General features: G+C 59.6%; 2 protein-coding genes across 3 annotated transcripts in view; one reads left to right on the forward strand and one right to left on the reverse strand.

The window, feature by feature from the left end:
- The window catches only part of TMEM255B (transmembrane protein 255B), a gene marked incomplete at both ends in the record, with an annotated part of 32541 nt that extends 24588 nt beyond the window's left edge, over positions 1 to 7953 (forward strand). For both annotated transcript variants that reach the window (XM_079903158.1, XM_079903159.1), the window contains 2 exons: positions 2254 to 2397; positions 7786 to 7953. In XM_079903158.1, the coding sequence (XP_079759284.1) occupies positions 2254 to 2397; positions 7786 to 7953 (312 nt within the window). The remainder of the gene's footprint in view (positions 1 to 2253; positions 2398 to 7785) is intronic.
- An 11440-nt stretch (positions 7954 to 19393) lies between these two features.
- GAS6 (growth arrest specific 6) overlaps positions 19394 to 22280 on the reverse strand; it is a 33482-nt gene continuing 30595 nt past the window's right edge. Inside the window, exons 14-15 of the mRNA XM_079903157.1 lie at positions 21072 to 21300; positions 19394 to 20200 (exon numbers count right to left, since the gene is read on the reverse strand). Of these exons, the coding sequence (XP_079759283.1) occupies positions 20049 to 20200; positions 21072 to 21300 (381 nt within the window). The 3' untranslated portion in view covers positions 19394 to 20048. The remainder of the gene's footprint in view (positions 20201 to 21071; positions 21301 to 22280) is intronic.

Consider the following 22280-nt stretch of genomic DNA (forward strand, 5'->3'; position numbering starts at 1 on the left):
GGAGTTTTCTCTCTCCGCAGATTCTCAAGGAGAGCGAGGTTAGACTCGATGGCTACACAGAGTGTCTTGTTCGGGTCCTGCCCCTGGGAGCCCGGGTGGAGGCTGCTGGCTGTCCCCAGGGATGGCCGTCAGCCCGGTGGCTTTTCCAGAAGAGGGCCCTGTGCTCATGAGTTTATAATAAAACTGCTGGAGCTTCTCTCGGGAACGTAGCAACGCCCCAGAAAGGCCGCTTGTCACGCGGGACACAGAGTTACGTGTCAGCCCCGCTCTGGACAGTTTCCTCTCTCACACCCAGAGCTCAGGGGTGTTGTAAGAAGCAAGCAAGGTGATTCCTTAAAATTTTACACCTGCGAGTAGATGCTCTCGTAAGTTAATGGATCTTATAATTTAAGAATTATCTTAAGGAACGAAGACACGTCACAAGCCACCCGAAGCTCTGGGAGCTCAGGGCTCCGTCCCGTGGGGTGCTGGGTGGGTGGGCGGGCAGAGCGTGGAGTCTCGGGTCTGCAGAGGGTCTCCCGAGGTGGGGTTGCCCCGGCAACGTGGCCACGCTTACAGCCCAGCCTGGCTGAGGAAGGGTCTGCGCTGGCCTCAGGTATGAGAGCTGCAGGTGGACAGTCCTCCTGGCCCAGCTGGGGTTTCCTTGCCGTCATGGGAGGCTCAGAGGTGAGAGGGTGCACGAGGGGTCAGGGCAAGACCAGGCAGTGCAGGCGCCTAGCGTCCCCCGCAGAGTGGCCGTAGTTCCCAGAGTGAGGCCGCCTCTGGGAGACCCCTACACCTCCACCCCATCCTCCCCAGGCCCCGAAATGCTGAGCCAGCCAGGCAGCTCCTCTCCAGCCCATGACGCCCTCTGGACCCTCGACCACGACCCTCACCAGCCCCCTCGGCCTGGATCCCTTAGCCAGGCCTCAGGCCCGAAACGCTCTCCGCAGCCCCAGGGCCCAGCTCTGGTGGTACCGGGCCACGTTGGGGCGCACACAGTCGGCCCTCAGCTATGCTTGTTCGTGAATAAGTCATCAAGGCATCGAGGTGGCTGCGCTTGGGCCCCGTCCTGAGTTTTCCGTCCTCTTTCCCTGCTTTCAAGCTGCCTGTTCACTCCTCGGAGTTTGACTGACTCGCCGCGCAGACCAGAGCTCCTGGTAGGAGCGGATGGAGCACTGAGCCTGCGGCATGAAGGAAGCGCGACGGGCCTCCTCCTTCCTGGGCTGCCTGTGTCCCGAGGGCAGGGGCGGCGAGGCAGCTCTGGGGGGCTCTCTGCCCCCCCCTCCTCAGGACCCTGCTCTGGCACCTCCAGGGCTTCTGATGAGTTTTCAGATGCTCCGTCTGTGCTGCTGCCCGTGCTGTCGCAGCCCCTCCCGGCTCTGCAGGGCCTGCCCCGTGGGTGTCAGGCGGGATCCAGGTTCTGGGCTCTTAGGGAAGGTTGCACCTCTGGTCTGGGAACCCCCGAGCCCCCCATCGGGAGCGGCTGGCCTGCCTCTGGAGAGGGGTACGTCCTACGGCCCGTCCTCTCTGGGGGCGGGTGAGAGGTCAAGAATCAGGGCCCACGTTCTGTTTTCCTTTGGGGAATCAGAGCCTCCCGTGAGCTAAGGAAGCCGGAGTTGGAGGAGTTTGGGAAGCTCTGGTCTTGGCTGTGCTGCTCCAGAAATCCCTGCGGCCAGAGCCCTACCCCGGCCTGTGCCACCCAGAGCCCTACCCCGGCCTGTGCCACCCAGAGCCCTACCCCGGCCTGTGCCACCCAGAGCCCTACCCCGGCCTGTGCCACCCAGAGCCCTACCCCGGCCTGTGCCACCCAGAGCCCTACCCCGGCCTGTGCCACCCAGAGCCCTACCCCGGCCTGTGCCACCCAGAGCCCTACCCCGGCCTGTGCCACCCAGAGCCCTACCCCGGCCTGTGCCACCCAGAGCCCCTGTGGGGAGAGGGCCCTGCTGACTAGAGCCGGGGGCAGCTTTGGAATCAGCGCCCCTCGGGGATGCCCGTGACACATGCTCCTGGAGCAGACAAGTGGGGTTTCCTCACTTTTCCAAAAAAAACCCAAGAGAGCCTGGGCCTAGCTGGGCCTCTCGGCGGATCCCGGGACAAACAGGAAAAGGAAAAGCAAGAAGAGGCCCAGCTTTTGGGTTTTAGTTCTGGTCGGAGAGAGGCTGGCGAGAGGACTCAGAATCTCTCCCTTGGGGACTCCGCCTTCCTGAGCGGCTGCCAGACGGGGCTCCCCACAGCAGGGCTCGGCTGACACGTCTCCATCCTTTGCGGCAGGTCCCGCTGTCCCAGCTGGCCTACGGCCCGTCCACAGCGCCTCAGGCCCTCTACAACCCCGCCCAGCAGATCCTGGCCTCCACGGGCTTCGGCCCGGTGCCCCCGGCTGTCCCCACCTGCTCGTCGTACCCGCTGCCCCTCCAGGTAGGCCGAGCGTCCCCGGGCCGGACGGTGCTCACGTCCCAGGCAGCTGTCATCCAGGGAGTGCGGCTCGGGTGGGACAGGGGGGTGGGGGGCTTGGGTTGAAGGAAAAGGGGGGGGGTCTGTGGCTCCCCCTCCCGACTTAGACAATGGGGTGATGCAGCTGGTGTGGACCAGCAAAGGGGGTGGGACGACCAAGGGATGTGGCGGGTGACCCCAGGCCCCGTGCAGGACGTGCGGCATCCCCGGGGGCATCTGGGCATCCTTGCTCCGTGTGGCCCTGGTGACCCAGCCCGCCACGTCTTCCGGGGCCTTGAGGTTTTCTGGCCCCTGACCAGGTCCCACACGAGTTGCCTGCAGTTTCCTGGCCATGTGCCAGCTGCCGGGCCCCTGCGACAGGGCAGCGTCACTGAGTAGAGCTCACGAAAGCGGCAGGTGCACAGGCCTCACCCTAGTACCACTCTGGTGGCCTTGGGGCTGCTGTGGAAGGGGGCACGCGGGGGTGAAGCCTGTTCATAGAGCAGCGTCCCGCCCGACCAGCTGCCACTGTGGTGACCAGGACGTCCCCAGATGTTGCCCTGTGTCCTCGGGGGGCAGAGGTGAGCACCTCTGGCCCAGAGAGCCGGTCGGCCTCTGTTTTGGCGGGGGCGGGGCGGTGGCCTTGGCACGTTCTCTGGTCTGTGTCAATGACGGCAGCCCCTGAGCGGTTCTGGGAAGTTCGCGGGGTCAAGGTACCGGAGGGGCTGCGTCTGTGTGCGTGGGCAGGTGGGGTGCTGAGACCCCGGCCGTTTGCTGTGAGGTCACACATCTTCATCTGCTGCTTGGGGTCCCAGCGCTCGAGGGGTGATGTTGACGGGGCATGAGAACTTTTCAGGGCCAGAGGCTGTTCAGGGCAGGTGTATGTATCCACCAGCTCAGGGACAGAGGCGGCGGCCAGACTTGAGGCGGGGCTGAGGGGAGCGTGCTGCCCGTCTCCACAGCCCCTTATGACTCAGACTCGGCCCGGCTGGCCGCCCGGGGCTGTGGCACAAGCCCGGCCAGCGAGGTCCACGGTGGCCTCCCCAGGCCCGACAGCTCGTGGGGCTGGAAGCGGGTGTGGGGTCTCTGGGCCCCGGGGCGCAGCAGGTGTGGCGAGCTGAGAAAGCCTGCAGCCTCGTCCTGCCCGGAGCAGGCCCGCTGGGCGGGGAATCAGGGGCCACTCTACCTCCCCGTGGAGGTGCAAGTCCGTCCTCTCCGCGCCTGGCTCCTTCCGCTCGCCGTGAATGTGAAGCTGGCGGCTGTGCGCCCAGGGCTCCGGGGGCCTTGGAATTCCCAGAGGAGGCAGCGCCACGTCTGTCTCCGAGGAGTGGTGGCCCACGGGCTGTGTCATGGGAGGCCTCCTCCTGCCAATGAGGGGCAACGCCTTAGCTACCCCACCAGTCCTGAGCAGGCGCCCTGGCTGCACGGGGACCCGCAGGCTGAGTCCTGAGTCAGGGAGGGGCCTGGCTCGAGAGTCCTCCCGTTTCTAAGACACCGAAAGGAACTACCCAAGCGTCAGGAGGTGAGCTGGCTGCCAGTAACCCCCCGTGGCATCACTTCTCACGGCGGGTACGTCAGCTTCCCCGACACCCAGGTGGCCGTCCTTGGCGGCCCTCGTCTTCCCTGGGAGCGTCACCTGCATCCCACCTCCGGGCCATCCTCCCTGGTCCCCATCACGGGAAGGACCACATCATCTGGGCGTGGCCTGTGTCCTGGGCTGTGCTCTGCCTCTCATCTGCTTAGTTTGCTGAACCCAGAACGTGAGACCACAGCTGGAGGGAGGGCCGGACCCATGGCTGGTTGGCCACCTGTGGTCTCAAACACCAGCTTGGAAATGCACGGAGGCTGAGGAATGGGCGTGCTCTGTGGGCCGCTGTCTCCCGTCCTCCCAGCGTCCACCGCGAGGCCCCACAGTCACGCCCGCACACGGGGACTCCAGGCAGCTCGGGGGCGTGGCTAGGGGGCAGAGGCGATCCCTGCAGGGCCCCTCCTCCTGGCGGAGCCCCGGCGTTTGGCTGGTTTAGCACCAGCATCCCGCAAGCTTGGCTGCAGGGAGGACCCGGGGAGGACAGCACCTCATCCGGGGCCTGCTGCTCTGGGTCCTGACCTGAGGCACCGGCAGGTGTCCTGCTTCTGTTCCCCCAGGAGACAGGGCTGCAGGGTGCGGGCACGGTCTCCCCTCCTTACCGCTGGTGCTGGAGAACACATGGCTCTCTTCCGGTGTCGTACTCCAGCCTCATCCGCCTTCGGGCCTCTGGCTCGTCACAAACAGCAGATGCTCCCAATTCTCCCTCCCAGGGAGGCCTGGGCTCCCTCTACAAGGGCCTAATCAGCTGTTATCACCGGCACATGCAGGAGCGTAATTACATAGGCGTCAATAATCAGATCTCGAGGAGATGGCAAATCAATGATGCTATGTGTCTCGTCAGGAGGGAAACGACAGATTGATGTTTCTGACTCTGTTCCCATCGGAGGAGGAAAGGGATATTGCAAGCGTCCTGTCCAGTCATTAGCAGCGGAAAACACTCCTGCATAATAGAGGGAGTGAGCAGCTCTTGGGGCTGTTTGGAGCAGCTGGTCAAACGAACAATCGCCTTTGGGCTTCCCTGGTGGTGCAGTGGTTGAGAGTCCGCCTGCCGATGCCGGGGACACGGGTTCATGCCCCGGTCCGGGAAGATCCCACATGACGTGGAGCGGCTGGGCCCGTGAGCCATGGCCGCTGAGCCTGCGCGTCCGGAGCCTGTGCTCCGCAACGGGAGAGGCTACGACAGTGAGAGGCCCGCCTACCGCCAAAAAAAAAAAAAGAACAATCGCCTTCGAAGAAAACCCACCTTCCTTATTCCCAGGGCCACCTGGTCAGGAAGTGCAGGAACAAGGACACGCCAAGGATTAACTCACATCCTGTAACTAAGGACCTCGCATCCTGTAACTAAGGACCTCGCACCCTGTAACTAAGAGGCTTTTTGTCTGCTCCCCGATGGGATTGCCTGTGTGGACAGAGGCTAGTTTCCTCCGTGGTTCCTGGTGGTTTGCTCTGTGGTTCCTGGTGGTTTTCTCTGTGGTTCCTTGTGGTTTTCTCTGTGGTCTGTGATGGTTTGCTCTATGATCTGTGGTGGTTTACTCCGTGGTTCCTGGTGGTTTACTCCGTGGTTCCTGGTGGTTTTCTCCGTGGTTCCTGGTGGTTTACTCCGTGGTTCCTGGTGGTTTTCTCCGTGGTTCCTGGTGGTTTACTCCGTGGTTCCTGGTGGTTTTCTCTGTGGTCTGTGGTGGTTTTCTCTGTGGTTCCTGGTGGTTTGCTCTGTGGTTCCTGGTGGTTTACTCCGTGGTTCCTGGTGGTTTTCTCTGTGGTCTCTGGTGGTTTACTCCGTGGTTCCCGGTGGTTTTCTTTGTGGTCTCTGGTGGTTTGCTCCGTGGTTCCTGGTGGTTTTCTCTGTGGTCTCTGGTGGTTTGCTCTGTGGTCTCTGGTGGTTTGCTCTGTGGTTCCTGGTGGTTTACTCCGTGATTCCTGGTGGTTTGCTCCGTGGTTCCTGGTGGTTTGCTCTGTGGTTCCTGGTGGTTTTCTCTGTGGTCTCTGGTGGTTTGCTCTGTGGTTCCTGGTGGTTTACTCCGTGGTTCCTGGTGGTTTGCTCTGTGGTCTCTGGTGGTTTACTCCGTGGTTCCCGGTGGTTTTCTTTGTGGTCTCTGGTGGTTTGCTCCGTGGTTCCTGGTGGTTTACTCCGTGGTTCCTGGTGGTTTTCTTTGTGGTCTCTGGTGGTTTGCTCCGTGGTTCCTGGTGGTTTACTCCGTGGTTCCTGGTGGTTTGCTCCGTGGTTCCTGGTGGTTTGCTCCGTGGTTCCTGGTGGTTTGCTCTGTGGTTCCTGGTGGTTTACTCCGTGATTCCTGGTGGTTTGCTCCGTGGTTCCTGGTGGTTTTCTCTGTGGTTCCTGGTGGTTTTCTCTGTGGTTCCTGGTGGTTTGCCACGTATTTCCAGATGGCTCCTCTGTGGTTCCCACTGGTTTATTCCATGGTCAGTGTGGTTTACTCCCTGGTTCTCTCAGCTGCTCATTTCTGGTAAAGAACTGACCACACACATGCCTGGTGGGAGCTGGGGACCCGCAGATCTGAGGGATGTTCTCTAGAGGTTTCATTTCTCCCCTGAGGTCAGAAAGAAGTGTGAGTTTGAGAGAAAGAAAGCAATGGAGGTGGGCAGGGGCCCAGGGCCCTTGGATCCCTAGAGCCCTGGCTTGTGAGGAAATTCTCTCTCAAAGCCCGAGGTCTGGGGTTCCTCCAGGGGGAGGAGCAGGCAGGCCAGCATCCCTGGGCCCTGGACACCTGCTGAGCAGAGAGCAAGGAACCACCTGCCCCCCCCGAAGACGAGAGCCTGCACACACGCACCTGTGTCCCATCACAGAAGGGGTCGCTTGCTTTATTTAATGTTGGTTTTAAGCAGGCGTTTTTAACCTCTAGAAGTTAAAAAAAAAAAAAAAAAAGAAATTTAAGAGGTTGTTGGCGGGTGGAGGAAAACTGGCAATTTTATTAGTTTAAAGCCTGTGGCCCCAACATTCTCCTTGCAGAATCACCTTTTGCATCTATAGTGTGGGTTCTCCAGAGAAACAGAACCAATAGCCTGTGTGCATGTAGTAGACACAGGTAGAGATCTATTTATAGGAAGAGATGATACAGATATAGATATATAGAGGGAGAGAGCCCAGAATCTGCAGTGCGGTCCACAGGCTAGAGGTCCCAGGAAGACAGATTTTGCAGTTTGAGTCTGGTCAGTCTGGAGGCAGAATTCCCTCTCCCTCGGGAACCTCCGTCTTTTCCTCTTCAACTGATTGGACGAGGCCCACCCACACCAGAGAGGGTGATCTGCTGGTCTACATGTTCATCACGGCTACCAAACACCCTCAAAATGACATCCAGACAGTTTGAGCAAACATCTGGGCACCGTAGTCTAGCCAAGTTGATGCATAAAATTCACCATCACACCATGTGGAAAATGTTGATGTTCTCGTCTTTTTCTGTAAAATATGAAGTGTTGAGTAAACCCAGGGCCCCAGATGAGCTGGGCAGCCTCTTCCTTAGACAGCGTTTGCACGTCCGTGCATCCCAGTGTCAGGTGGTCACCAGCCACCCTCCTGAATGTCACCAGCCACCCTCCTGAATGTCAAGACCTGAATGTCAATGTGCCCACAGGCGAGAAGGGGGCCCAGTGGGGCTGAGTCGGGGCCTCCCTGCGGCCCCCTGGGAATGCACGCTGTTCAGGGAGCGGTTCCCACCAGGAGGGCCTGGGTCTGGGGGTTCGGGCCAGGGTGGGCTCTGAGGGGCGCCAGTGGTGCTGGGCATGTCCCCGGGCTCCCGTCAGCTGAGGAGGCTTTTTCTGTTTGGTTGCAGCCCCCTGGTGGCTTCCCGGCCTCACCTGGCTCCGACCTCTCTCTGTCCGAGGATGTGCAGCCTCCGTCCCAGCCCGGCTCCAGCTGCCGGCCCCCCCCGAATGCCCCCCCCATCTTCGCCCTCACCCACTTCCTCCCCGGGGAGAAACCTCCCCCCTACGCACCGTGATGCAGAGGGTGGAGACTGAAAACTAGTTTTTGGCTTGTTAGAAAACAGAGCAGCTTCTACGAACCCTGCTTCTGTGGCCAACCTCCTGGAGATGCCCGAGCCCCCCTCCCCTCCCTGGGCACATCCGGGCAAGGAGAGGCTGGACCTGCCCTGGCGGGCGGGGAGCCCTGGTGGCTGACGCCGCCTCACCCTGTGTGAAGCCACACACGAAGCCGTGCTAAAATGCCCGCTGGAGCCGCCTTGCTCTGGTGGCGTCACTTACAAAACAGTTTCATTTTCCTCCTAATTCGTTAGCACTATTATGATCAAGGGGACTGCGGCAGGTGCCCCCGTGTGAGGACCACTTTCGAGGAAACGCGCTCTGTTTGTATTTATATGTGTGTCCCCGGCGAGGGCAGGGTCACCACCCTCAGCGCTGCACTCCTGGTCCCCACGCACTCGAGTGAAAACTTGTCCCAGCTCAAATATAAGTGCTGTTTCCAAGGCCTGCGAGTGGTCTGAGGTCTGCGTGTGCTCTGTTCCAATCGCGTCCCGCAGCTGCGTGTGTCCTGTGTACGGTGTCCAGGCCCCCGACTGTCAGCCTTCGTGGAGAATCCAGGGAGCCTGGTCTGTTCTGTGGGACACCCTGTGTGGGCCCCCGCCCGCAGAGCAGGTGCCCCTAAGATGCAGCCTCTCTGCTGAGAGACCCCTGTGGGGGGGGGGGGGCCTCTGGCCCAGCAGCCACGGCCTGGGTGAAGCCGTACCCAGAACAGACCAATGGCTACCGACCAGGGCCCCACATGCACCTGCCCACTGCCAGACACACCTGAGGAAGCAGGCGAGCGTGGCCTTGGAGCCAATCAAATCCTGGTCGAGAGACAGACCAGAGTCTGTCTCAGAGTTACAGAGTTACAGTCGTGGATGTTTGGGGAAAAGAGATGGCGGAGGAGGGACAGGAGGGAGGAGAGGTGAGGGGAAGGGAGAAGGGAGGGAGGAGAGAGGGAGGGAGGCAAGTGGTTGAGTCTAAGCAAGGCGTGGCCCCCTCTGCCGCCGCCGGCGGGGAACGCGATTCTGTCCGACAGACAGAACACTCCCAGCCCTCACATCCAGAAACGCTTCTCACTACATGTTCTGAGCATGTGCACCGTCTCCTTAGAGAGGAGGACACGCGTGGGTGCGTCTGGCCCCTTGGCCTAGGGAAGGCTACTTGTCACAGACGAGGCAGGAAGGGCCTGGTCACTGGTCAGAGCATGTAGAGTGTTTCGGTCCCTGCAGCGGCCCCCGCCCCCCGCCAGTACCGCAACGAGGGGAGTCACAGAATTCTTGGCTTCCCGGCACATGAAAGCGATGTTTACACCATCCTGCAGTCTGTTGCCAGTAGCATATGGCTAAAGAAACAACCCACGACCTTAAGTAAAAACACTTCATTCCTAAAAAATACCAAAACAGTAGGGGCTTCCCTGGGGGCACAGTGGTTGAGAGTCCGCCTGCCGATGCGGGGGACACGGGTTCGTGCCCCGGTCCGGGAAGATCCCACGTGCCGCGGACCGGCTGGGCCCGTGAGCCATGGCCGCTGAGCCTGCGGGTCCAGAGCCTGTGCTCCGCAACGGGAGAGGCCACAGCAGTGAGAGGCCCGCGTACCGCAAAAAAAAAACAAAAAAACCCCAAACGGTGACAAGAGTAACATCAAAGACCACTGGTCACGAGTCACCATGCAAATATAATAATAATGAAAGAGTCTGAAATATCATGAGAATTATGAAGAGGTGACACAGAGACACGCAGTGAGCATACACTCCTGGGAGAATGTGCTAACAGACTTGCTTCGCACAGGGCTGCCCCAGACCTTAATTTGTAAAAAAAAAAAGCAGTATTTGTAAAGCGAGATGTGACTGTGTTTTGTTAAACGTGGGCTCGCAAGCCCAGTGTTTCCAGGCTGGCCTGATCCGATGGGCCCAGCGCAGCACGGAGGCCCTGTGGCCTCCGTGGCCAGGACGTGGCCCCACCTCCTGTTGTCCCAGAACTTCAGCTCCAAAAGCCACGAGCACAGCGAGGTCACTCCTCATCGATTTGGAATTTTAGGTCAAACTCTTAAGTGGCCAATCCTCCCTAATTGTTTGACGTGCTTTGGGCATATCGTAAAAAATAACAAAACTAGCAGAATTTAGGAGGAGTAATTCCTTTGGCTGAGATGCAGCCCGTGGCCACACCGAGAAGCAGCGTGAAGTTAGTTTTTGAAGCATCCTTCGTCTCCCTTTTAGCCCGATTTTGACCCGATGGGCTTGCTGTCCCTCCACCTGTCCGCCCCGTCACCAGACTCACTAGTCTGGGTCCCAGTTCCTCACGGCTTTGCTTGGTAGCCTCTGCGGCTAAGCTCTCCCTTTCGGGGCTTCGCCGTCACAGTGGCAGGCATTTGGGGCCTGGGGGGGGGTGCCTAGTGTGACCACAGGACCAGTGTCCCTGTGCCCAAAGCCAGCTCTTGCAGGACGAGTCCCACTCAGCTGTGCGACTTGGGGAGACCATCTTTCACCAAAGAAACCTAGTTTGAATGTCACGTAAAACAATGGTGTATGAAAGGAGAATTCACGCGACTGACTGTGCTCCCTGCCGGGATCGTGCGGAGAACAGGGAAGGCGGTTCTTACTTCTGAGGCTCGTTAGACCCAGACGGGTCTTGTTTTGCATAAGGAGGATGATCTCTTTCCTCCGGAGGCCCCTCTACAGCCCACTCGAGACCTCAGCTCTGCTAGAGGTGCAGCAGGCATCCCTGCGGCCTGGGTATCAGGCAGGGGCAGGAAGGGGCCCCCGGGCGGCAGCTGGAGCCGGGTAACGGGACGAGCTCCTGCACACTCCCCCTCAACACAGGCGGTCCTCCTCACAAAGGCAAAGAGGCAAACTCGTTACTTTACAGAAGTTATGTGTATCAATGTAGGGACTTTCCATAAAATCTAAGAACTTACGAGTCACTGAGACGTTTACTTATGCTGAGAATCATGTTAGGATATTAGTGCACAGATCACAAGCCATCAGGGACCAGGGTGGGGTGAGACCAGATCCCGGCTCCCCCCTTCCAGCCTGCCTGCCGGTGCGGCAAAGCCTGGGCCTGGCTTCAGGCCCATCCGGGTGAACTCCACCAAGCGCCCTGTGTGGGCGCTCGACGCCACACCTGCCTCTTCCCAGCCTCATCACATCATCATCTGTTCATTTTGCTGCATCCGATAAGGTCCTGCCAGTCCCGTTTCTCCCTCGCGGCGTCTGTTGGGAGATGCGAGCTCACTGGCACAGATGTTGTCAACATTTATTGGGGACACCTGCGTGGACCCTACAGGCACTTAGGGTTCCGCGTGTGAGGCGCCCAGCCCGGCCTGGTCGGGGCCAGCGCCTGCCCATCTGGCCGCCCTTCCCTGCATGCCCACCCCGAATGCGTCAAAAGATGACACGAGCCAAGCCGCACAGTATTGGATGGACAAGCGTCCCTTCCAGCCAGGGAAACCTCAGCCTAGTCTGATGGGCTCTAGGAGGGATTTTTCCTTCTCCGGGTGACTTTCCAGTGGATCCTTGGTTTTATGTTCTTGGTGTTTTCGGTTCAGTGGGCAAAGACACGTGACATTGAAATGCCCGCAGCTGTGTTGCTTGGGAACGACCTCTGGCAGCAGGGCCGTGGTTCTGACCGTGGGCTTTGCCCTCTGCCCGCAGCCAGGTCAGCCCCCCTATCGCAGCATGGAAACACCTTCACTTGTTTTATTCTTTCCACCTTTGTTGCTCCTGGAAATGTCGGTCAAGGTGGAGATGCTGTCTGATCACAGGAGCCTCTGCGGCCCCTGGGCTGGAGCCTCGGGGGAAGGACGTGCCCTCCCCGTGTCCGTGCCGGCTCTGCTGCTGCTCGGTGGGCTTCGGCGTCCTGCCCTGTAGGGGGCGTTTAACCCAGTGCAAACCGTACCAGGCAAAAGCAGGAGAGGAGAAAGGAACTGGGGCTGGGACTTGACCGGGGCGTCGGGGCTGAGCCCCAGAGCTGCTCGTGTGGGCACGCGGTTCGGAGCTACCAGCGGGAGGGGCTCCACGCTTGCCCAGAACCCCTGCCTCCACAAGGCTGGACCGTGCTCGGGAACAAGGAGGAAATCCTCTTTCCTCCACGTCTCTGGCGCCCCCTACGGTTTCTGCACTCAGATGCGAGCCCCGGGACGGGGCCGTCCTGGAGACAGAAGCCCCTTGTCCAGCAAAGGCTCGAGGTGCCCGGCCTCCGCTTTCCTCACGTGACGGCAGGGCTCGAGGCTGCTGTCCGCTCGGTCCAAGGAGGGGAAACCAGACGCGGCCAGCAGGCACGAAGGGCCGACTGCACGCCCAACCCGCACCCCGGCCCACTGACCCGCCTGGGGTCCTGCAGCAAGTCCCTCTTCTGCCCAGAGTTTAAGAACCGTAGCGTCCAACCGAGCCAGGGGTCTGTGGTCCGAGACGTCGATCCCCTCGGTGGCTCCGGACCCACGAGCGCCCGGGCGGGGAGGGACCTTGGCTCCGGGCTGCAGGGAGTGAAGCCGCAGCCCCCGGTCCTAGCAGGCCCGTGGCTGCCTTTGGAGCAAGTGGCAGGGAAGCCGGTCGCGGGCCTGGACGCGGGATGACCTTCGACCTCCGAGCACAACCCAGGGTGGGGTCTGCAGGGCCTCAGGGTTTCCCCGGACCGTCCACACCCGCGTGGCCCAACCCAGACTGTCTGCCCTGCCAGGTCGTTTCATCTCGCTGAGTGCCGGGAGTTGATAAAAAATGTTAGACTCCAAGGCCAACAATTTTGCTCTTGCGCACAAAAATGTCTTTATCCCTCAGCCCAGCCACAAAGAATGTGAACGATTCAATTCCCAGACTGGTGGTGGCTTCCAGGCACCCCCATCCCCATCCCCAGGACCCCCCAAGTCCGCTGGCCTCAGTGTGCTCTGGGCGCCGTTCCCTGGGGACCCCTCTCTGTCATGCCCTCCCCACGGCAGAACCCGGCCAGGCTCCGCCTGCGTCCTGACGTGTGTGAGACCCCGCCCTGCAGCTCTGACGGGCACCACCAAGGGGTGGGGCTTGGTGGGGCCTCTCCCCTGGCCCCTCCCTCTGCTGAGCGGCCCCGCCACTTCCTCAATCGCAGACTGAGGCTGGTTGGGCGGAGGGGGTCAGGGAGGCTGCTGATGGGAACAGGGCTCCCTGCTGCCGTGGTGGAATGTTCTGGAACTGACAGTGGTGATGTTGCACAGCGCTGTGAAGGTGCTGAAACCCGCTGAGCTGCACACTGTTAGGGGGTGAACGTTATGGTATGTTACTGGATCTCGTTGGAAAAGCACTCGGGGCAGGGCCGGGCGATAGTACGCGCTTGGTTAACAAGCACGACCTTCAGCAGCAGTCTGGTCCGGTCCGAGCAGCCTGCGGCCAGCCGCACTGCCCCCCCCCCCCCCCCCACTCCTGGCTTCTCAGTCCTTCTGCATCCAATTCCGCCACCTCTGGGTGTAGGGAGAGAACACAAAGCCGCTGGGAGCACAGGCGCCCCCGGGATGAAGGGGACGTGCCCAGCCGAGCGTCGTCCAGCCCAGACGACAGGAGCAGGGCCAGGCCTCGCGCTGCCAGCGGCTCGTGGGTGGCACCATTACATGCCTACTTCCGTTTCCCATTTGCTAAAACTTTTTAGTTATGAAATTTAATACACCTGCAGAAAGCCTGCTGGAGACCGAGGTGTAACGTGGTGACTCTTTGCAAAGCGAGGCAGTCACCTGGCCCCGGGGCTGGCCTTCCCTCCGCCCGGGGCCCACTCCCCCGCTGTTCTGTCCTCTGCAGGGACAGGTGCCCAGCCTCCGCTGAGCTTCCTGCCTGTGAGATGCACGTGTGGGGTTCTGCCGCCGAGCCCAGGACCCGTGACTGCCCCTTTGGCTGTGGGCAGGCCTCGGCTGACCTCGGTGTCCCTGTGTGTATGCGGGGCCCCTGGCTTGGATTTGGGGCACATGGCAGACCTTGACTTTGGAGGACGACGCCCGGCCAGCGTCCGTGGGGTTGGCCCAGCGCAGTCTCAGCTGCGGACCTGGCGTCCTGACCCAACGAGATCTGGTCCTGCGCCATCCTGCGCGATCTGGTCCTGCGCAATCTGGGAACCTTCCACAGCTGTGGGTGCGGGGGACACTCCTTGTAAGTTTCTTCTCGTGGTGTCTGTGACCCCATTTCCTCCTTGTTAATGAAGCAGGGCCCTTTGGACGGACAAACTGACCGCTGCTGTTTCCTGTTCTGTGCAGCACCCGCCTGGTCTTCTGCCCGTTCTTCTGTTGGGTCGTTACTTTCACTGATTTGCAGGAAGAACTCATTCTCCCTTCTGGGCTAGCCCACGTTAGCGGGTTCACGTGGTTCCCAGTATCTTCTGTTCGGAGCTGGTCTCGTCACCCTCTTTATGGTACCTCGGTGAACAGATGTTCTTGATGTATCTACTGACGGATATGCTTGTTTATTTTTAATAGACTTTATTTTTTATAGCAGGTTTAGATTCACAGCAAAATGGAGAGGAAGGGCCACAGAGTTCCCACAGGCCCCTGCCCCACGCAGGCGCAGCCTCCCCCACCATCACCATCCCCCACCCGAGGGGCCGGCCGTTACCATCCGTCCCCGTCACCCAGAGTCCGTCGGCTCTATTCGGGGTCACTCAGTGTTGTACATTGTGTGGATCTGGACAAATGTTTACCGTCCCGTGTCCGCCATTACCGTCTCACGTGGAGCACCTTCACTGCCCTAAAAACCCCCCATGCTCCGCACTCTCATGCCTCCTCCCCTAACCCTTGTTAACCGCTGGTCTTTCTATCGTACTAGCTCCATAGTTTTGTCTTTTCCAGAGTGTCACATAGCTGGAATCACACACTACGTAGCCTTTCCAGATTGGCTTCTTTCACTGAGCAAATGTGCATTTAAGTTTCTTCTACGTCTTTCCATGACGGGATAGCTCATTCTTTTTATCACTGACGAATGGTCCGTCGTCTGAGTGTAACACAGTTTGTTTATCCATTCACCTACTGAAGGGCATCTTAGTTGCTTCCAAGCTTTGGTAATTATGAATAAAGTTGCTATAAACACTTGTGTGTACATTTTTATGTGGACATTAGTTTTCAGTGCCTTTGGGGAAGTACCCTGGAGCACGATTGCTGGATCACGTGGCGAGAGTATGTTTAGTTTTGTAAGAAACTGTCTCCCATGGTGGCTACACCATCCTGCGTTCCCACCAGCAGTGCTGAGAGTTCCTGCCGTCCCACGTCCTCACCAGCACTTGGTGTTGTCTGTGTTCAGGATTCTGGCTGTTCTAATAGGTGTGCCGTGGCATCTTACTATTGTTTTAATTTGCGTTCGCCCTGATGACATATGACATATGAGCCGGTTTTCATGTGCTTATTTGCTATCTGTGTATCTTTGGCAAGGTGTCTGTTAAGGTCTTTGATCCATTTTTTAATTAGGTTGTTTATTTTCTTATAGTTGAGTTTTAAGAGTTCTTTGTATATTTGGGGTAACAGTGCTTCATCAGATATGTCTTCTGCAAATTTCTTCTTCATCTGTGGCTTGTTTTTTCATCCCCTTGATGGTGTCTTTGCGGAGCAGAAAGTTTTCATTTTAATGAAGCCCAACTTATCCATTATTTCTTTCATGGATTTTGCCTTTGGTGTTGTATCTAAAAGGTTATCCCAAAGCCAAGGCCATTTAGATTTTCTCCTGTGCCGTCTTCTAGTTTTATAGTTTTGTGTCTTACTTTAGACCTGTGATCCATTTTGAGTTGACTTTGTGAAGGGTGTGAGGTCTGTGTCTAGACTCGTTTATTTGCACGTGGAGTCCAGGTGTTCCAGCCTTCTTTGTGAGGAGACTGTCTTTGCTCCATTGGGTTACCTTTGATCCTTTGTTGAAGGTCAGGCGACTGTTTTTGTGGGTCTGTTTCTGGGCTCTCTGTTCTGTTCATTTATCTCTTTGTTTATTCTTTTGGCAACACCAGGCTGTACTGACCGCTGGAGCTTCATAGCAAGACTTGAAGTCGGGTAGCTTCCTCCAACTTTGTTTTCTTGAAGTTCTTAATTTTAATGCAGCCCAATTTTTAAATATTTTTCTTTATCATGAGAGCATTTTGTTTTATTTTCTATTTTAAAGCAATATTTCTTTACCCTAGTTCATGAAAATACTCTTCTATCACAGGGGTCAGCAAAGTTTCTCTGTGAAGGAACAGATAGTACATGGTTCAGGTTTTGAGGGTCCGTAGCTGTGAAGCTACCGCTCAGCCCTGCCATTGTAGCAGGAGAGAAGCTGTAGAGAATCATAAGTTAACGGGTGTGACCGTGTGTCAATAAAGCTTTATTAACAAGAACAGGGGTGCATCACCTTAGGCCCACAGCCTACAGTTTTACATTATCTTCTAAATGCTTTATAGATTACCCTTAGATTTAAATATATGCTCTACATAGAGTTAATTTTTTCTGTCATATGAGCTGGGGTCAAATTTCCTATTTCTTTAATGCAGAGATTTCAACAGGGATGATTTGCTCCAGGGGACGTGTGGCAGTGTCTGAAGATGTTTTGACTGTCTCAAGTGTGTGTGTCTATGTGTGTGTATTTGGGGGAGTACTGGCAGCAAGGACGGAGGTTGCAGGCATGCCGCCGAATACCCTAAGGGCACAGAACGGCCCTTCACACAAAAAGCCGTTATCAATCAATCGATAGTATCTGAAAAACAAACAAAAGAATGAAATACAAACAAATATTACAGCTCTTCTATTTAAAACAAAAAAAGCAAAACTCTGAGATCAATGCAGACCACAAGTGTCAGCAGCATAATCCACCTGAGTTCCTCCTTCCTGGCGCACAGTCAGAACCATCCCAGCTCCATCTCCATGGCGCACAGTCAGACCCATCCCAGCTCCATCTCCATGGCGCACAGTCAGACCCATCCCAGCTCCATCTCCATGGCGCACAGTCAGACCCATCCCAGCTCCATCTCCATGGCGCACAGTCAGACCCATCCCAGCTCCATCTCCATGGCGCACAGTCAGACCCATCCCGGCTCCACGTCCATGGCGCACAGTCAGATCCATCCCGGCTCCACGTCCATGGCGCACAGTCAGACCCATCCCGGCTCCACGTCCATGGCGCACAGTCAGATCCATCCCGGCTCCACGTCCATGGCGCACAGTCAGACCCATCCCGGCTCCACGTCCATGGCGCACAGTCAGACCCATCCCGGCTCCACCTCCATGGCGCACAGTCAGACCCATCCCGGCTCCACCTCCATGGCGCACAGTCAGACCCATCCCGGCTCCACGTCCATGGCGCACAGTCAGACCCATCCCGGCTCCATCTCCATGGCGCACAGTCAGACCCATCCCGGCTCCATCTCCATGGCGCACAGTCAGACCCATCCCGGCTCCATCTCCATGGCGCACAGTCAGACTCATCCCGGCTCCATCTCCATGGCGCACAGTCAGACTCATCCCGGCTCCATCTCCATGGCACATAGTCAGAAGACGTGCAACTCTCTGTCTGCCCCAGCCTCGTGTGCAGTCTGGCCCGGACTGGGTAGCAGCAAGGACGCCAATCTGGCCAGTACAGCTGGGGAATGTCTTGCAGATTTTGGCTCTCCACTGGCCATAAACTTTTTCTTGGCAGTAGTTAGAATAACCCCTGGCGCCCAGTGGAAGTCTATGGAAACCTCAGTAGGAAACAGATGTGGCCCTCGCTCTCCCCGGAGAGAAGATGAACCCAAGGTGGTCAGAAAGCCCCTGAGAGCTGGCCTTGGCTCCGTGTGTCTGTGAGGCCAGAGTTTCCAGTCCCAGAGCTCAGCATGTGTCTTGTCTGCTCTCTGGCCATCCTGGCCTTTGTGAGCGGGTGGGGGCTGGCCTGGGGAGCATTCCGTAAGAACATTCCAGAGCTGCCTCCGGAGTGGACAAAAACCAGAGAGGATGGCGGGAATGCTGTGGTGACTGGGCTGAGAGCAGGCCCCAGGGTGGCTTTGGGCTCCTGAGGCCACATGGGGCCAGAGGGTGGGCAGCAGGTGGTCTCCTGGGGTCGTGGGCGGGACTGCGTGCCCCCATTTCTCAGAGTGGTGCTCACCGGCTCTGGGAGACCACGGGCGGCAGGGGAGACCCCTGCTCCCTGAGCTGATGGCAACCGTGCCTGGTCCTCCTGGTCAACATCAGAGTCCCCAGGAACTGGGCTCTCAAGCCCCCAACGGACAGTGTGAGGCACGTCCTACAGCTCCAGGCCGCAGCCTGACCAGTTCAGCCCACCAGGCCAGCCCCCAACCCGGAGCTGGCACAGGGGCCTGGGCTGGGGTCCACTTAGGCTGTGAGCCAGACCACACGTCCACTCCGGTCACGGATGGAGGAGGGGGCTCCACGGTGCTCTGGGAAGAGGCTGGCTGGAGGCGGACTTTGCACGAGGACCAGGGCTCGCCGAGTCCCCTGACTGACCTCCCTGCCAGCCCTTCTGTGCAAATCACTTGAAGAACTCTCGGGCTAGTTTCCTGAAGTCCTGAGTCAGCAGAACTCTCACCCACAGCCCAGTGAGGTTCAGGGACGCCTGAAGGAGTGCACCGTGCCCACGGCTGGCCTGGCAGAGGAGGGGCCCAGACACATACATGCACGCTCATGCACACACACACAGACACACACACAGAGACACACACACAGAGACACACGGTTTGAGGCAGGCCGGGGAGCAGACAAGTGGGTTCAGGCTGGTAGGAGGACATGGGTGGCCCTGGGAGGGGCTGACCCCGGCTGCACGTGCCAGCCCTGCTGGGCCCTGGGGTCCGAGCGCCTCTGCCTCTGGGGTCCTGGCCGTCACCTTGTACCTTCGGGCCTCAGTCTGGTCGTCTTAGGTGAGCTCGGCCCACGGGTCCCGCCTGATGGGCATCTGTGGTTGCCAACCCCTCCCCTGTGTCATGGAGACCCCATCCCTTCCAGGGCACGCCAGCTGCCTCTGCCCACGGTCCCCGGGGTCACTCCACTTGCCAGTCCCGCCAGCCAGGATCGAGAGGGAGCTTCTCCTCCTGAGGTGCCGCGGCCACTCTGTGTCCCACGGGCTCCGCACGCGGCTGGGCTGGGGTCCTCGGCCCCCGCCCCTCCTTCCGCCCCTGCTTGTCTCTGGGTCAGGTTGTGACTGTAAACTCACGTTCAGCAGCGGGGTGGGGGGGAGGCGGGCGGGTGCAGAGACCCCGAAGCCGCTTTGAGGGATTAAAGCCATGAAGCTGAAATGGGGCCGTGGGACCCTGGGCTGCCTGCCTGAGAACACACTTCAGGGTTTAGTATTTAAAAAAATAGAACCTCAGTCTTGGGGTGGAGGGAAGCCCCACCGGATGCCGGAAACTCCCCTGGGACCCTCTGCTGCGACAGCGCCCACAGCCCCGGACGTGTCCGCAGCAGCTGCAAACGCCGGGCTTGCTCTCCCCCGTGACCTGGGCTGGCGGCGTGGTGTCGTTGCTGCCCCCCATGCTCCTGGAGCCAGAGCGAAAGGCCCGTGCGCTCGACCCCCGGCAGACCCGGCTCGCTCTGCAACGAGCAGGTGCCTTCCGGCACCGCTCACGGCCTCCCGAAACGAGAAGGCGGGAGAACCGAGGCTGCGGGTTTGCACGGGGAGCCGGCGGCGCTGACCTGTGGCGCCTGCCCGTGGCCGCGCAGGCAGGCGACCGGCACTGCCGCCTCCCGGAAAGCGGCTCATCCCCGTCTCGGGGACGCCGGCGGCAGGCGGAAGGGATGCCGCCTGGAGTTAAAGCCGATGGGCCTGGCGGACGCTCTCGGCCTCGGACCCCACGACGGCTGCGCCGCTGAGTGCCAAGGGGCAGAAAGCGCCGACACAGAGCTCGGAAGTTTCCGTAAACGTTTTATTTTTCCATAGTTTTAGGTCAGAGAGAAGCATCTGGTAATAAAAATAACAGAATTCTCTTCCCGGGTCCGCTCGGGTGGTGCTGAGGTGAGTCCGCTATTTACACATATGTTACACACGGGCAGGGAGGCCGTGAGGGGAGCTGGCGGACGAGGGATCAGTGTCTCGGGCAGGGGTGCGGGGGCCTCCCGCTGTCCTTCCTGGTCTGGGAAGAAAGCTAAGGCGCACGTGGCTGTGCGGGCGTCCGGCGGCAGCAGAAGCCTAGGCGGCCGGCTCAGCTGGGGGGCAGGAGTGGGCCGTGATGTCGCTGTGCTTGTAGATGGCCTCGTCCAGGTCCAGAACCTTCCGGTTGACCTCCAGCGTCATGCAGCCGCGGTAGAAGGCTGTGACCGGGGCCGAGGTCACTGGCACATCTGGGCCGCGGGGGAAGAACAAACACGTCTCAGGGGGCGAGATGCCCGGCGTCTGGGGCCTGGGCTCCCCGCTCTGCGTCTCCGGCCGCCTCGAGGGCACGGTTTCCCATCCCCGCGGAACCCCTCCGTCTGGCTCGGGCACACGCCCTAGGCAGGTGGTGAACCGCTGCCGCCAGGCTTGACGCCGCACCCCGGCCCCCAGGAGCGCACACAGATAGTCAGATCAATTAAATATTATCTTCTCGGCCCGAATGAGTCATGCCCAGGGCTTCCAGGCTTTCTCTCGTCCTCTTCAAAGCTCTGCTTATTAAAACCAAATGCACTCTGAGTCTGCCAGCCAAGACAGAGATGACGCCGTCTGTGGCAAGTGGACACCCACCCTGAGGGGTGGGAGCGGACGGGGCCTTATGTGAGGCCCTGGCCTCGTCCTCCTGCCACCACTTCGCCCCGATTCCTGGCTCCACCTGACCAGACCTGAGCCCCGGACGCAGGAGGGGCCGGGGTCACTCTGCCTGCTGCCATGGCAACTGGACACCAGGCCTCAGGGGCGAGGCTGGCTGGGGCGCTGGGGCACCCAGCCCCCAGCGTGGCCCAGTGGGCTGAACCCTCCTCACTAGCCTTGGCCGGAGCCACCGTCTGATGCCCACGGTTGGGGGCGGGGCTCATGGAGGGTGCGGGAGCCGGGGAGGGGAAGCTTCAGGCTGCCACTTGGCCCTGCAAGCGTGTTCTCAGCCTGAACGCCACACACAATGGCAGGCCGGGGCCGACACCCAGCGAGCACCCGATGCAGCCACGGGCCGGCTGCTTCCCTCCTCCTTTTAGTACAGAGCAGCCCAGTTCTGCTTGGGGCGAGCAAGTTGGGGCACCCTACCTGGCAGCCCCCCGACGAAGGTGAGCACGGAGCCCTGCAGGTGCCTCCCGAGGACGGCCAGCCTCTCCTGCAGCCCTGCTGGGCTCACTTCACTCTGGCCCTTCGTGCCGTCCACCTCCAGGGTGGCCTCGTCCTTGTTCACAGAAACGGTCACAACGTGCTCCTGGCCGTCACAGACCTTGATCTCCATCAGGACCAGGGTGACGCTCTCCACGGCCAGGACGACCAGCTGTGGGGAGAAGCACGCCTGAGCAGGGGCAGGGCAGGTGGGGTGGTGGCCAAGTGCCCGCGGGCCCTGTTGTCCTGCCCTGTCCTGCGGGCCTCCTGCGGGCAGGGTCGCCTGCGGCCGGGGTGTGACAGGGACTCAGTCTCTATTCGGGTGAAGGAGGGGGCCACCTGGACCCTGCAACGTGATGGAGGACGAACAAATAAAACCACACACCCTCGGGCGGGAGCTGGGGGGAAACACGCTCCAGAAACGGGAATGCACATGCATCGGCCTGGGCAGAGGTGACCCCAGTCACCAGCGTGTCCACAGCCGGGACACAGGCTAGGGCTGCCCCTCCATGTGGAGCTGCCACAAAGCACCACAGAGGGGCCCGGGCAGCAAATGCACACGCCAGGCAGAGCACGCCTCTGACAACACAGGGCAGAGGCGCTGTGATGACCGATGGCCCTCCCCTCCCTCCCTCTCCCCGCCCGGGGAGGTGGTCTCAGCTGGGTGGGCCTCGGGGCCGTTTGTCCCAAGTACCGGGACGGGGGAAAGCCGGCCTGGGCAGGGCGCGGATCCGCGCCCATCAGCTTGCAGACCCGCTAAGAGGGGAGCTGGGTGGCCCCCGCGGGCAGGCTGACTTGGTGAACACACCCCTCTTAGGACAGAGGTGAGAAAATAAACCTATTTCCGCCACCTCTTAGCTGTTCTCTGAGAAAACAGTGAGTCCAGTCAGCACGGTGTTGGCGTGGTGTCGGGAGAGTCGGGAGAGGGGGGCTGCGTGGAGGTGATGGACAGCGTGTCCAGGGGCATGTGCCCAGAGCTCCGCCTGCGTCCCCAGGGGGCCGCGTGACAAGGGTCTGGGGCACGTTTGCACATCTTTTTCAAAAGGAAGATCTGATCTATGAGCAAAGTCCTTTGGCTTACATACGAGCAATTAATTCAAACTGCTACACCACTGAGCGGGTGGGAAAGTCTCCCCACCGCACAACTGGCTT

This window comes from Stenella coeruleoalba (genome assembly GCF_951394435.1).
Source record: "Stenella coeruleoalba genome assembly, chromosome: 18".
Taxonomy (NCBI): Eukaryota; Metazoa; Chordata; class Mammalia; order Artiodactyla; family Delphinidae; genus Stenella; species Stenella coeruleoalba.